Source organism: Acipenser ruthenus, chromosome 20 (genome assembly GCF_902713425.1).
Source record: "Acipenser ruthenus chromosome 20, fAciRut3.2 maternal haplotype, whole genome shotgun sequence".
Taxonomy (NCBI): domain Eukaryota; kingdom Metazoa; phylum Chordata; class Actinopteri; order Acipenseriformes; family Acipenseridae; genus Acipenser; species Acipenser ruthenus.
Genome location: NC_081208.1, coordinates 22,387,913 through 22,403,354, shown reverse-complemented (window position 1 = coordinate 22,403,354; position 15,442 = coordinate 22,387,913). Strand labels below are relative to the sequence as shown.

Here is a 15,442-nt window from a genome sequence, read left to right as displayed (position 1 = left end):
GGAGGCTGTGTGGTCCAGTGGTTAAAAAAAAGGGCTTGTAACCAGGAGGTCCCTAGTTCAAATCCCACCTCAGCCACTGACTCATTGTGTGACCCTGAGCAAGTCACTTAACCTCCTTGTGCTCCGTCTTTCGGGTGAGATGTAATTGTAAGTGACTCTGCAGCTGATGCATAGTTCACACACCCTAGTCTCTGTAAGTCGACTTGGATAAAGGCGTCTGCTAAATAAACTAATAATAATAATAAAATAAAATAAAAATCACGACAGAGGTGGAAACGGGTATGTAAGATATATCTTAATTTGTACAATAAACGTGTAAAATGTATGTAGTTATTTTCTGTTTTATTTATCTTCTAAGTTTACGAGTACAGTATGCTATTTTTGTATGATTCAGTCCCGAGTTTACACAGTACTAAAACTCTGGTTGTAATTATGGTTGTCCCCAGGCAAGAGAAATGTCAGAGGTGGGGGCGGTTCTTTTACCTGTCGGGGCGTGGCTCCATTCCTAGAGAGGCGTGACTCCCATCCTACCGATGCCCATTTAAACCCTTGATAACGTGCATTCTCCATCAGTTGTACAAACGCATTTTTTTTTACAATTTTTTTTCTTCCCCCATTGCATTTTGAACTGGAGTTTTGTGTTTTAACACCAGGATGTCTTCCTCAGACAGAGTTGTTTTGGCACTTGGGGGAGCTGGCACTGTTGGATCAGGAATTGTCAAAGCACTGCTGGACAAAGGTAAGAGATATTCACTTCATTGCACATTGCTTACTATACAGTAGTGGCACATCTTTAGTGCCACACCGAAAGCCCCAAACCCTAATCTGACCACTGGCAAAGTAATGAATATGAAGTTTTAATCAATGATTTCATACAGAATAACTGGATGCTACATGTATCATCAGCACATTCAATATAGCTGTATATGTTATAAACCTAAAATAGTATATTTCCTCTGTATACACACTAAGACAGGTACGATATAAGAGCTCTTGGTTAACATTAGTAATACTAAGGAACAACAGTAGATACACTGAATGCACCTGCATCATTTTTTTTAACTATCCTAAATGCAATTCTTTGTCTTTTGAAAGAATTAGGCAACAGGCTGGTCCCAATACATTGTCAAAAATCAGTAAACTTGCATCAGAAAAATGTCAGATTTAAAATATATCCGTCTCTCAGTCTCAGCACCAATATGTGTTTTTTAATGTCGTTTTTTTTTAATTGGAACCAGCATCCTATAGCCTAAAGACTGTGATGCATCAGCACTGTGTGTTATTAGTATAGTATTTTGGGCTTCATCATCAAGATATGAACAATGGGCAATGAGGACGAAAAAATATCCAACCAGTAAATATTGACCGTTAGTTACAGAATCTGTTCATAGGTTCTATCACACTGCATACTCTGCAAGCTGGGCTGGTAAGATTTGCCTTTGGTACAGCATTGGGATTTGTAACTAGCCTTGGAGTGCATAGTCCATTCATCTTATCAGTGCAGCTTTATACCTTTAATTAAGGCAGCTGGTCTGATCATTGTTTCTGTACACACACATTTGTTGAATCTATTCAACTGTTAGCAAGAAAATAATCTATAGTCAAGCACTTGTGTTTTGAAACTGTTCAGTGAACACCTGACAGGTAGATTACTCAAGTCAACAATAATGTGGCAGTGATTAGTGTGTGTATTAGAACTGAACTGTCATCTGTCAGGTTGCTTTTTTTATTGCAAAGGTATTTTATGATATATGATATGCCCTTAGCATTACATAAGCACAATTAAATGTTGTTACAAGTACACGGTTGTAATCAGCAGGCTGCAGATTGAAAGCATTTGACAACTGGGTTATGCTTCTTTGACAAAGCTATTCTAGGTGAAGAATTTAAATGTGTCATCTTGGTTAATTATTCCCTAGGTGATTGTGATCCACAGAAACACACCCTACCAGAAATGTTAAAAAAATCCAGCATCATCAACAACAGATTACCAGTATTGGTTCATACCACTGCAATATCATCCACATGTCAAAACATTACAATTTTACCACTGTAGTACCCATTGTAGTAATGGTCATACTGTTGCTGGTGCCTTTGCGGTACCATTACCTTGTAGTAAAGACCATTTTGTAAGAATAATTCAGCATTATGAACATTGTTTATGAAATGCAATAGTTTGAGGCTGTACCCAGTACCCTAATTTTAGACTAGCAACTCCAAGAATGTGTTTAAGTTTAAAACTACCCCTATTCAGATTAATTGCACTATAAACTCCAAGGTTTGTATTCATAAAGTACTAGCTTGCTGATACATGTAGTTGCATAGTCATGTGCACCCACAGGTAATCCAGTTTAAAATTGTATCACAGTTAATACAATAACTGTTATTCGTCGCCCTGTGTGGTTGAGCAAACAGTGTTCATAGTGCTGATAAGATAAATTCCTCAGAGGAATTAAAGAAAAGGTAAACAGGAACTATGGTAACAGTCAAAAACTAGCAAGAAACTTACATCAGCAGGGCTGACAGGTAATTACAGTGTTGTTTTCAGGGCAAATTAAATGTGCCCAATATAGTCGAATAGGTGGATATATTAACCGATAATGTATTTTATAATGCCTGGTGCAATGCGATTGTACTGTTTGTAACACTGTGCTGTGTGCGCACTATAGTTTAAAACTGCTTGGCTTTAAAAAAAACTATCAGGTTCAAAAATGTAATTTATATGATAAGGTATTACAACCTTTCTGTTTCATGTCAAACAGCTGAATACAATTTAAATACTGACATTGCTAGTTTGCTACCACTAGTATAAGCTTTAAATGCACGGAAAGAAAAACAAATTATTGTGAAGCAATCACAAAACAAAATAAAGTTGTCATCAAATTTGCAATTACCTTCAGCTTAGTTTAAACAGAAATAGAGAGTAAGTGATGTGTGGTTAGTCAGTGTCTGAGGTCACTTTCATACTCGTCTTGTCGGTTACCACCCCCAGTACCGCCTGACTTCGTCTTCTAGCTCTAACACAGATTTCTTATAACTGTCTTGTACTTGGCAAAGTTATTAAAGGGGAAAACAATAGGAGATCAGAGGTAAAGTGTGCCAGTAGTATACTATTATTATTAACCAGGAAAAGCTCATTGAGATTCATCTTGACAACTTGATCCAAGACCACCCTGGACAGATTGCAAGAACACAACTACAAAGCATTCATACATTTCAAGAGCAAACAAACTTACAAAATAATAATAAAAAAACACATAAACATAAATGCAGTCAGCACTTACATACCTCAAATGAAGTGACACTTTACTTAACCCTTTTACGCATGAAATATATATATAAAATAGCTAAAAGTTGTATTTTGCATTGAAATGTTTTTCCATTGATTTTATATGGGGTACATGGCATCCTCATATGAGGCTATCACACACACACACACACACACACACACACACACACACACACACACACACACACACACACACACACACACACACACACACACACACACACACACACTTACTTTAAACCTTCAATGTGCAATCTGACATAGGTTAGGTTTGTGAAGAAGGACTGCTCCCTACACACTAAACACAATATGGGAAAAATATAAATAGACTCTTAACTTACCCCTTTTGCAATTGATTCATTCCCTCTGCCTCCCCATCTCCACCCTTGTAGCTACCACCTGGTACTGCCTGTACGGGTCTACTGTGGTGGAGACTGGTGGCAATTCATTTCTGTATGTCGCATAATCATCAATAAAAAAAATTATTAATCAAATGTCTGTGTTGTGGGGTTTTGTCCTGATCGACAAAACCCCACAACACATATATGTCTTTCTTAATAAAATACAGATCTGAATTCCTAAGACAGAGAAGCTGAGTTTTTGTGGCATACTTTTTAGTATAGTTTTTGTGGCATAGAATGAGACTAAATCACCACCTTTCATTGAAATAAAGCTAGATGCTTTACTGACAAGCATCAACACATATAATTGTATTACATTAAGCTGCAAATAAAACTTGCAAATAAAACTACTGTTCCTACTTTAAATTGTAGGTTTTATTGTGTGATTTATGTAGCTGTCATGAAGTTATAAGACTGACAGAGCTGGAGACTGATTTTAATATATGCTATGTTAAGATCTGCACCATAAAACCAGACTGTAAGAATAGATATAATCTTACTGGAATATTAAATTGCATTTACTGCCTACAGTTCAATCTGCCACAGAATATTAAACAAAGGTCAGACAGTGACACTGGCTTTTTCAACAGCACTTTCCTACAGTTCGAGGTCTGACTCATCGCTCCACGTCTTGCATACGGATGCTCTTTGGTTCTCTTGGAAGGAACACATTGTCCGTCTGCCTGCGTTCTTAATCAGAGCTGACAGAGTCCCCGTTCAAACCGTCTGGATCTTCTTTGTGCAGCCAACGGATTCAAAACCGGGCTGATATTAAAATTGCTTTCCCAGTAGCAAATGGAAGCAAGGCTTAATAAACTTTGTCAGGACTATTCCAATTTTTCTTTAATCCAATATATTTATTTATTTTTTAAATATTGATGTTTTATCTAAACCTGTGTTGCAGCATCTGATTGCTTCTTAATTGAACCCAGTGTTTTAGCTTGACCTGGTAAATTACTGGTGCCTTTCTTACTGAACTCACTAGAAGTCCCTTTACCACTCTTTTCTTTCTTTTAATTTCTAAATGCCTTTCTTTAAATGTCCGTGTATGTTGATATTGTCTTTTTTGTAATGAGGTGACAGCTGTCAGCTGCATGGCTTTCATAGTATTACTGAAAACTCTACCTTGCACCCCTTTGCTGGTGTGTGTTTTTGGGGGGGGGGGGGGGCATTGAATGCCATGACTAATATTCAAGTTTCACTGCCTACATAATGCATTGTGTAGGATAAAAGCCAGATCCAGTAACATAGATCCCCCACCACAACTAGAAATTCAAAATTAGGGCTGTTAATAGAACGTAAAAGTGTGACATACAGTACAGATGGAGAAATGGGATGACAGACTGACACCCCCATATATCCCCAAAATATATAATACTATCAGTAACTTATGCTAAATGTTAATACCAAGTTTCATCACAACTGGATAAGCAGTTTTCCATTGTCATTGAATTGAAGTCTCTTTTAGTATTTCTTAATTCAGCAGTATGAAGTGTTTAGTTATGGATGGTATTTCAGATGTATGGAAAAATGATAATTTTGTGATATAATGTATGGTATACCTATGATATATAAAAGTGTGATATACACCTCCACTCGCCATCACCAGATATCAGAAATGCTATATTTATTTCTATATAAAAAGCAACCTTTGTAACATCCAGGTAGACTACAAATGGAACCGCATACAGGTCCAATTTGATTTTGTTCCAGAGGCGAGAGCTAGACTAGTCTCTACCCGACTCATCTGGAGCTTTACCAGTAGGGGTTGTTGTGGCACGTTGATCCAAACCAGTGGGTTCCCATGATGTTATAAACTTTAAATAAAAAAGAAATAGAAAGAGTGCATTGTGCCAAGAATAAAAGATGCAGAGTATGGGCAGTGGCCTGGAATCATGCTGCATGCTCCTATTGAAATGTGCCAACTTGCTAGACAAGCTAGTTTCATAAGCCTCCCCGCTTCCCAGAGAGAAAAATAAGGCTACATGGTAGATGTGTGTATTACAAGTCCCAGAGCATATTAAGGTTTAGCTGAATGAATAAAAGGGGATCAAATTAGCCATTTATGACATGGTAACTTCAATTTTGCAAGCTACTGAGCCCCTTGTCAAAATAATCAACCATGTGGGCACATGCAGCATCTACTTTGGACTTCAGAACCAGTTTGGTTTTGTTAATGTACAGAGAGCATTAGAATACTGAACAGCATGCATGTGATAGTCATGACAGTGCCTTCCATTGATAATATGACAAGTACAATGTATGTGGAACAGGGCACAGGCTGGTCGCGAATCAGCAGCCCCACACACCACCAACGAGTGTGTTAACCACTATGCAGAAGAGCCAGGCTTGTCTGTATCTGTGGATATAGAGCTTATAACTTCATCTCCTCACTGACACAATGGCAGTGTGTAACACAACACAGTGTGTAACACAACACTGCCCGTTCCACATGGAAAATGTTTAAACAACAAATCAAACAGCTGCATTCAGAGAATTACTTTCCTTAGATAAAAAATGGCAGAGTCATTTGGAACACTATTTTGTGTTACAAGGGGAGCTTAAGTTTAGGGGAAGTTTAGGGGAAGCATTTAACAAATAGTTATGGTACATTTACCTAGTCTAAAAAAAAGGAGAAAACTATGGGGATCAGCAGTATGCCTCAGTTACATCGTTTATAAAACTAGATGGCCACAATTATGTCATTACAAACACCTTTTTCCGAAGCAATGTATGAATAGTTAATAATAATTTGTATCATGCTTGAACAAAATATTAGCGTAGCTCCTCATTTACCTAAAGGTGGCTTTAAAAGTTTTTTTTTCTGTTACACAAATGCTAACAATCTAACCTTGCTGTACAGGGTGTACAAATCATAAATGGTAAGTCACACATAACTTAATTAAACGGGTATGCAATTCAATAAAGGAAAATGTAGATGATGAAGTATCCCCTTTAACTACGGCCAAATAAAAGGATTTATGATCCCAACTCAATGGGGAAGTTAGTTCCACTTGTAATCATATCATTAATTTTGCATGCTCTCTGGAAAGCCTTTGAAGAATGTCTTTGTAATTTCAAAAATGTTGATAAGCACAAAGTTTTTACTGGAAGCAAGAACAAACAAACAAACAAACAAACAAACAAACAATGAGAACTATTCATGAGGCAACCACCATAACCAAGAAACTATCGGCAGTCAAACGAACCTAGCTGCCAGCAGCCTTCTGAAACTAACATGGTGTAGGCTTTTGTGCCAACCTAGCAACTTCTCTCCATCTCCTTCCAATCTACTTACCTATATTTGAAGTAGTTGTAAGTGATGCCAGTCTATGTTGTTCCAATATTAAGATTCATTCATTTTTTCTACGGCTGCCTCTAACCGTTATTATATTTGCTTGGAGGCATTTTTGTATTTACCTCTAATCATGACATGTGCTTTGTCTATGATTCCTAAGTAATCTGTGACACTGTCGCTTAACTCTGTTAAACCTACCACAGACACAGAGCCAAACAAAAGGCACCCTGCATGCGTTAAATGAGTTTCTTGACCACTATGCAAAAGTCAGGCTCAGTGTTCATGTTTATAGAGCTTTTAACCTCATCTCATAATCAGAATCCATAACGGCAATGCATCAGAAATCACTGCCTGTTACATTTTCCCCTTCTTTAACTTCAACAGTCTCTATGTGGTGAGACGGAAACAGAAAATGACACACAATGCCAGGAAGAATGTATTAGTTCTACATTTAATTGCTTTGTACACCTCAATCCTGAATCAAATGTCAGTTTTTTATTTCTGGTTTGGTAGCCTTATTTGTGTGCATTTTTCCTTTGAGAAAAAATATGATATAAGCTTTAGTAATCGATCCCACTTTGTGTAGATACATATCTCACCCTATTTGTATCTTTATCATTTGAAACCTCGATTCACACCCATGCTTTATGCCTGTCTAGGTTTCCGTGTGGCTGTGATCTCCAGGGATGGAAACAGACTTGAGAAGCTGCAGAACTTTGTCACCCCTTCCACCAAAGACCATCTCTATACACTGGTAGGAGATGTGGGTAAGAACACTTACTTCAGTATTGTACATCCCAGTGGAAATGACTGCAACAACCGTTAGCACAGGGTGTCCAAAAGGAAGCTCATGTTCAGCTGTCTGTTCCAATAGGGACTGAGGAAGGAGCTGAAGCAGCTAAAACCAGCCTGCTGAAGAGTGTGGGCAAGGTGACCGACGTCGTGTCATCACTGGGCTTCAGCTGGTGGCAGGGGGGCCCTCCCCACACGCAGACACTCAAGGAGCTCCATCAGGTGAGTCTGGGGGAACGGAGCAAACAATGCACTCAGCTGCACTGCTTTCTGTATCCTCTACCATAGTAGGATAACAGAAGCTCTCAGTTACTGAACTTGGGCAAGGCATGTCACAGGATTCAAAGCATGTCAGTGATTGGGTTGATTAGAGACAGGAATGAAGTGCAAGACTACCTGAAGCAAGGCATACACATAGCTTTTATTATTATTATTATTATTATTATTATTATTATTATTATTATTATTATTATTATTATTATTATTATTATTATTACTATTTTATTTAAACTTACCACTAACTCATTAAAATACATGCATGCTGTAGTGTATTTCTTTCAAAAGTGCACATCATACTGCATAGAGAAATTATTAAATGTTGGGTGCAGGGTGGCATGTAAATGAAAATTTACGGCATAAGACTTCTCTTATTAATTTAAAGCATGTATGCTATTTTTCTTATTTCAGGTACTGGAAACTCTTCTCTTGAGCACATTTACTTCCTGGAAAGCTTTTTTCCCATTGGTGAAAGACAGTGCCAGTGGAACATACACATTCATTACTGGTGAGCATTTCATATAGTGTTAACGGTAGTTCAGTTTTCTTTACCGAATTACCTTTAATGGCAATGCAATAATTCTGCATTATAGTAATGCAGCAAAAGTGGTTGTTGATAAAATGTTCAGCTCAGCTGATGCTTAAACTGGAGAATGAAAACAAAAAAAAAACAGGCAGGAACATCAGAAGACCACAGCATTAGCAATGGCACCAAAATATGAGTTACTGTACTCCAGTAGCCCTCTTAGCGACACCCCACCATTGCCCCTAAGTAAAGATAATAATAATAATTTGCATGATCATTGTAGTGCCTTATAAACATATCCTATAGGACTAGTTGAAAACGGATTGATAATATTAGAGTATTTAAGTGCTTTTGGACTGTAGGTTACTTTTATTCGTATCCAAAGCCAAGCTTGGGTGTCTGTGTTTGGTATGGTTGGCAGTAGAACAATAGCCCATGTGTGCCCGCTTGGATTGCAGTTGTGTTGTGTTGTTCTTTTTGCAGGTGGTGCTGGAGAGCGGCTGCTGATGCCAGGGACTGGATTTCTCACTCTGGGGGCAGCAGGGGCTCTGGCGTTCTGCCAGGTAGTCAGGGAGGAGTACCCTGATGTGCCATGCAAACTGAATGAGGTGAGCTATCTTTCTGATTTCTGAACTAACAGGATTATTATTATTATTATTAAGACAGTAGCCTGTGCTCACCTTGTCAACAAAACCTTACTCATAGCATTAGTGGTATAAATATAGCCTTTGGCACAGTGGCCCTGAAATACTGTACAGAAACAATTAAACATTACATGCAAAAATATAAATGTCAGACAATTATTATTATTATTTTTTTTTAATTCGAGTCAGGGGAGTTGCGTCTTGGCTGTGAGAAATCGGCAGTCTTCACTGGGGTTTCCAAAGGAGCATCGCATTGGCTCAGGCGCTCCTGTGGGTTAGGGAGGCAAATCCAGCAGGGACGGTTTCTCCAAATGACACTACAGCAGGCCCTTCTGGCCAGGCCCCTGTATGGCATTTAAGTTGTGGAGAAAACCTACGCTAAAATAATTCTCTAAAATGGGGGGGGGGGACCAGAAATGTTAATTGAATTAATATTTTAAACCGGATACAATAACTTAATACCCTCATATTTTCTTTTTTTGTGGTGGAAATCTTCTGTATGGTAAAACTTTGGGGTGTTTTTGGAGTTAGTTTTTTGCAGGATTTTTTTTTTTTAATTTTTTTTTTTTAACTGTTGCATGTAATAGTTTCATTGTTTGGCACTTTATGGTCGCCATGTGTAAGCCCTTGAAACACCAGGCACATTTTTTAAGTTGAATGTGGCAATTTAAAGAACTGATCCCTTAAAACTAGGTGCTTGAAAAAGTTTCAATCGTAAGTACCTAACTTTAAACACTCACCACAACAGTATTAAATAAATGTAGTATTAATCCTGAAACATGAAGGTCACCATGAACTGGGGGAATCAGACGGACTACTTATTTGCCAGAATAGTCAACTAGTAGCCACTTTAAAAAGACATGTGTACTTGTTAATGTCTGCTGCTCTATTGGTGTATGTACAGTTTTATAACACTTCACTATATTTTAAAACTGCTTGCATTTCATTAAAATGTCACTTGTATGTAAATATAATCGCAACTGCACTTCTGTTCATCCTAAACTGCACACTTCACAATTACCTTCTGTTTCAGTTCAAACAGCTGAATACAATTCAGATATTGACATTGCTACATCATACTATGTTGAGACATTTTAACCCATGAAACGATGTCAAATAATACCACACTTGCACTGACCTCCAGGCGTTCCACTACTTCCAAATGGATTGAATATTGCACAGTGCTTTGCTTCTAAAACAAAACGGATGGAAATGCATTCATTGTAAATAGAAATGTTGATGCTTCTTTATTATATTGAAAAGTCAATTAAGGTCAGTTTACTCAATATTTTCTTTCAGATACAGCTTTCTTTTTTCACTTTCCATGGGAACCAAACCCAAATAGTTAACGAAACTGAATATTCTTTGTCTCCTCCCTGGGAAAAGAAGCACACTCACTCACTTTCAGATGCCAATGAGGTCAGATTTAAACCCACACCTTCCTGGGCAAAGTGCCAGTCCTTGCATTGTCTTCGGAATCAGTGTTTATTGCTTGGTTAAGCAGGCATTGCTTGGGAGAAGCCAGGAGCCACAGATTTTCACCCACTTCAATATTCCCCCAATTAACCAAACAATACTTTGTGGTCACAGATTACTAGATTTCAGAGATACCAAGAGACAGAAATACCTATGGTTTTGTGCGTCAATGCCAAGAATTAGCATAGCTCGCACAAAAAAAGTGCACAGCCCTTGAGAAAGAAGATAAAGACATGTTGCAGTGGAGCAAATTCAAACACTTCACAATACACGTCTACATACTAATGGGGCATTCGATCCTGCATGGTGAAAGTGCATTCACTTTCTATTGTTTTCCGTAACAAAGTTCAAATGTTTTCACACTGGACTACTGTATTTTTCCCCAGAACAATAGATATACATTACAACCTTTATAATCCATCCCCTCTACAAACCTGTATAATTTGGCATCATTTTTGGGTTCCCGACCAAATCCCTAGTGAAATGAATGGTGTGATCCCCTATCAGTTCTGCATGATTTCTAAATCTTGTCTGCCTAAAATCACTGTAAATCTGACTGTTCTTAGTTTTTACTAAGCATTAACCAGTCCCTCCTTGGATGCCATTTTCTTGCAGGCGCATCCATGTGATGTTTTGAGTTGCACTTTTGAATCCCATGTTATGCATTGGCTATAGTACTACGTTATTTTTTCCTGTAAAATGTAATCTGTTACCACATTTTGTTACCTGTCTGAAAAAACGTAACCAGGGTACATTAACGCATTACATGTAAATGTGTTACTCCCCAACCCTGTAGATCACTGTTAAAGATCACAAAACACTGTGCAAGGATAACTTGACCTTTCCTTTGGATGCTGGGATCTCTGCTTCACTTTGCTGCTTTGTGTGCCCCTGCTAGGTGAAGGTAAACATGGGAGTCGCCACCGCGGAGAGGATGGGAACTGGTTACATCAATCACCTGGACCTGGGTGAGGCGGTGGCGTCTCTGGTGGAGAAGAGGAACAACTCGCACAAAGTGTTCAGCATCAACTCCCCCGCTGACCTCAAGACCGTCTTCCTGGAGGGGAAAGTCTAAGTGTCCCTCCAGAGACTGATATGAAGGCCCTTTAGCAATGGCACTTCTCCATACACCATATACAGTACATTATATTGTAGAGCTAATGCAGACATGCTATAGGAACCGCAGTGACAACCAGTAGTTGTTCTGTAACCATAGATACATTGTGACAACTCCCCCCAGTTTCCCTAAGAAAAGGCATTTGTTGCTGCATGTCTGGTGCTTCCATTGAACATACAGAAAATACATTTTTCACCATCTAACATTAAAAAAAAATTAAATATTGAAAACCGATAATTCATGAAAAGTACATGTATTTACAGTTAATACCGTGAATAAACTGAATCTGTGAATTATTGCATTGTGAAAAAAAACTGTGTAAAGTACTGCAGTTTACTTTATCTGAGACCCTCATGGTGAGGTTTATTAAGCTTACTTCTCTAAAATTTAAACTACCCTTTGATGATAAAACAAAACTACCATAATGGATAAATAAAATTAGTGACTTATAGTTCCAGAATCAAACTGGGCCAAACCCAAAATATTTGTGTGAGTCTCTGCATGTGTGCATGTTTTTGCAACATAGATATACTAGATAGGGCATACTTCCTTCAAACCACAGCTGAAGGTTTTTCTTTTCTTTTCTTTTGGAGCACTAACATATGGATTATATACAAATTGACACCAAAAATGAAAAAGTAGGTTACAATGCTTTCCTGTATTATTATACTAGATAGCTGGTCATTTGCTTTCACCTTTTTTAATGCCAATAGATTACTGATTGTATTCCAGTGTTATTTTATGTCTTGTTGTTATAAAATGTGACACCTGTCCAAACTAATGTGGCAGCTCTAACCATGCATTAAACAAAAGACATAGAAGTTGTTTTTGACAGAAATAGTCCAGCTTTGCTGTATTGGTTTGGCCTCTTCTCCCCTGTGTGAGCACAGTTATTTATAACAGGCTATATCAATTGACTCGCCTTTTTGTTTTGTTTGCCCGTTATATTTGCAGGAACCACTCATTCTGTTTATGATAATGAAAGATGGCTAAGCCTATTTTGTAACAATCGCAGTGCTTTAGCAGAGTCAGGATTATTCAGTCTGGATGATTCACTTCCGTTTCACGTAAAGGGACATGGATATGTGCAATGCAGTTGTCACTCTCTTTGCCTGCTCCAGAAACATGAGCAGCACAACCTTATCACCACATCACTTCCATGAGTAAGCAGCAGGTACTGTCCCACTATGCCGCAGGTGGATTTTTAAAAACTTTGCGTGATAGAGTACAAATAGTAATATCAAACTTACTAATGGCAGACAGACTAGCCTTTGATTTTTTTTTAAATAATATTTATCTGTAATTTGTTCTTTGAATTCAAGATCGGTCCCCCTACTGGTTAATTGCATGCATTGTCTCCTAGATTATGGATTATAGATTACATTTAAATCACATAAAGTTCTACATTTAACTGGTGCTTGTATTGGCATATGTTTAACAATTGGCATAGTACCAAAGATTAACATTTTCAAAAAATACACCTTTCCCAGCCAGGAGAACATGCATGCAAAACAATGCTTTATTTAGATGTATTTCTAAAGGAATATATCAATTATGCCAAATTGTTCACAAAAATAAAACACAACAATTACTAAATGAAAGTGCTGGGGCACGAGAGTAAGTTAATACTGTTTGTGGCTACAGACTCACATTATAACAGTGGTTTGTAAAAGTCTTGGAAACATTGGATAATAATAAAATTTTTCATAAAAAAGCTACGGGATGATGATCAGGGCAATGAGAAACAGTAGCTCCAGTCCATGGCATGCTAAGGGATAAAGTTCATTCTATATTTAAATGACATCATAGCAGAGTTCATATCATATAAAACACCAGTTATTGCTAGATGTGCCACTCTTAACTAAGTTTAGAAAACAAGTGAATGTTTACTAGAGCAGAAGAAGTTTACTAGAGCAGAAGAACATTATAAAAAAAAAAATTGAGACTAAATGGTTTTAAAACCTATTGTTATATCACTAGCACCAGTAATATTAACACTGTACCCCACCCCCATGAAGATATTTTGGTAGGTAAGGAAATTAATTTTAAAACCTTGTCAGCACACCTTTATAATATCTATAGGTAAAAAAAAAAGTTGAATGTAAAATGAAATGTAAATGAACACTTAAACATATTCTCAATTTGCATTTCAACTCCTTTCAATTTCTGTTTTCACCGAAACGCTTGAACATGAAAAAAGCGTTGAAGCTGCCAAATGCAAACTCAGTGCCATGCAATAAGTATATACTTGTCTGTGTTCCCATCAGTGTCTGGATTTGTATTTACCCGTTTGCAGGCATAAACCAACGGCACAAAGTGGAAACATGACAGGGAGTGGTTGAGATATAGGGCTGGATTCATAAAACTTGACTTTTCTTAGCAGCCCAACTTTCTAATTTTGCAGCTGTGCATTTCTGTAGGTCTCTAAGCAAATTGCTACAAAAATAATACAGACACGTTAATTTAAATGAGTTTGTCCTGTTTTTTCCAGTCTCATGAAACAATACCTTACAGAAAGCTATTAATGCATGCCCATTATCCCCATACAGTCTCAGATTGGTAACCTCAGTTATTACTTTACTTTAGCTGTGCAGTAACTGTGTCAAAGCTAACCTATTCATCACAAGTAAATCAGACCAGGCATGCAGACACTTGTTGATGTCTACGGTGTGTATTAAGCAGTGGAATAATTTTATATTGTGGCTCTGTGATAGCAAGGGTCACCTGTTACAGGTAAATCTATAGGTACATTCTCCTCCACACTTTTTGGTGTCAACTGCATTTAGTATTCAAGATAAATGCTTGTCTGTTGCGATGTAACTATTTACAGTAAATACATTTCATGCTTCCTCGAATCACTGTAAAGTGCATGTTTTAAGACATTCTATTTGTAAAGAAACATAACTGTCTTATGTTTTGCATCTTCAATAGAAGCCAATACCATATTCTAGTGGTTCTCTGTCCAGTTGGGACCCCTTTAAAATTGACTTTGACCTGGTGTGTCCCACTTTTTGAATTTCTAATAAATAATACATTATTATTATCTATACAGTATCTCTAGAGGTCAATGAATACACATGAAATATATGAATAATAAATGCACTGTTTCCATTATGAATAGTAGGTCTGCCTGTGACACCCCTGGACAAAAGTTTCTAAGCACCTGTCCTACTCAAACCACCCAAATTATGCGTGACCCACATGCATTTAAACCATTGATTGTCATTCACAATTACCTTTTCAAAACATGATGACAGTGCATTATTTAGGTAATGTGAAAAGGTTATAAGCTTACAATTAACAGAGAAGCATAAAGGGTAGGCCTATTTCTCAGAATTAATAGTTGTGTTTCTGATCTCAAGGCTTCCTTATCTAATACAAATACGTACCACACAGTCATTTTGACACCTGGCACACAGGGTGACCAACACCAGAAGTCTCATGGGTTATATGACGTGGGGAAGAATGATCTTTAACAGACCATGAGTCAGATTTGGTTAATTACAAGTCATATTTTAACCTAACACATAAACATCAGAAGTATTTGAAACAGGTGAAATACATTTCCGTCATCATAATGAATGGCACATATGCAGATCTTTTTTCTTTTGTTAACATTCAGC

The 15,442-nt window shown here is 37.5% G+C and overlaps 1 protein-coding gene across 1 annotated transcript; it reads left to right on the top strand.

The window, feature by feature from the left end:
- Positions 1-548: 548 nt before the first annotated feature.
- On the top strand, positions 549-14,866 carry LOC117425343 (uncharacterized). The gene is made up of 6 exons (XM_034042201.3): positions 549-739; positions 7,648-7,755; positions 7,863-8,002; positions 8,468-8,564; positions 9,066-9,190; positions 11,601-14,866. Exons 1-6 carry the CDS (start codon positions 655-657, stop codon positions 11,775-11,777), a joined length of 732 nt encoding a protein of 243 aa, XP_033898092.1. The 5' UTR covers positions 549-654; the 3' UTR covers positions 11,778-14,866.
- The last annotated feature ends 576 nt before the right edge of the window (positions 14,867-15,442 follow it).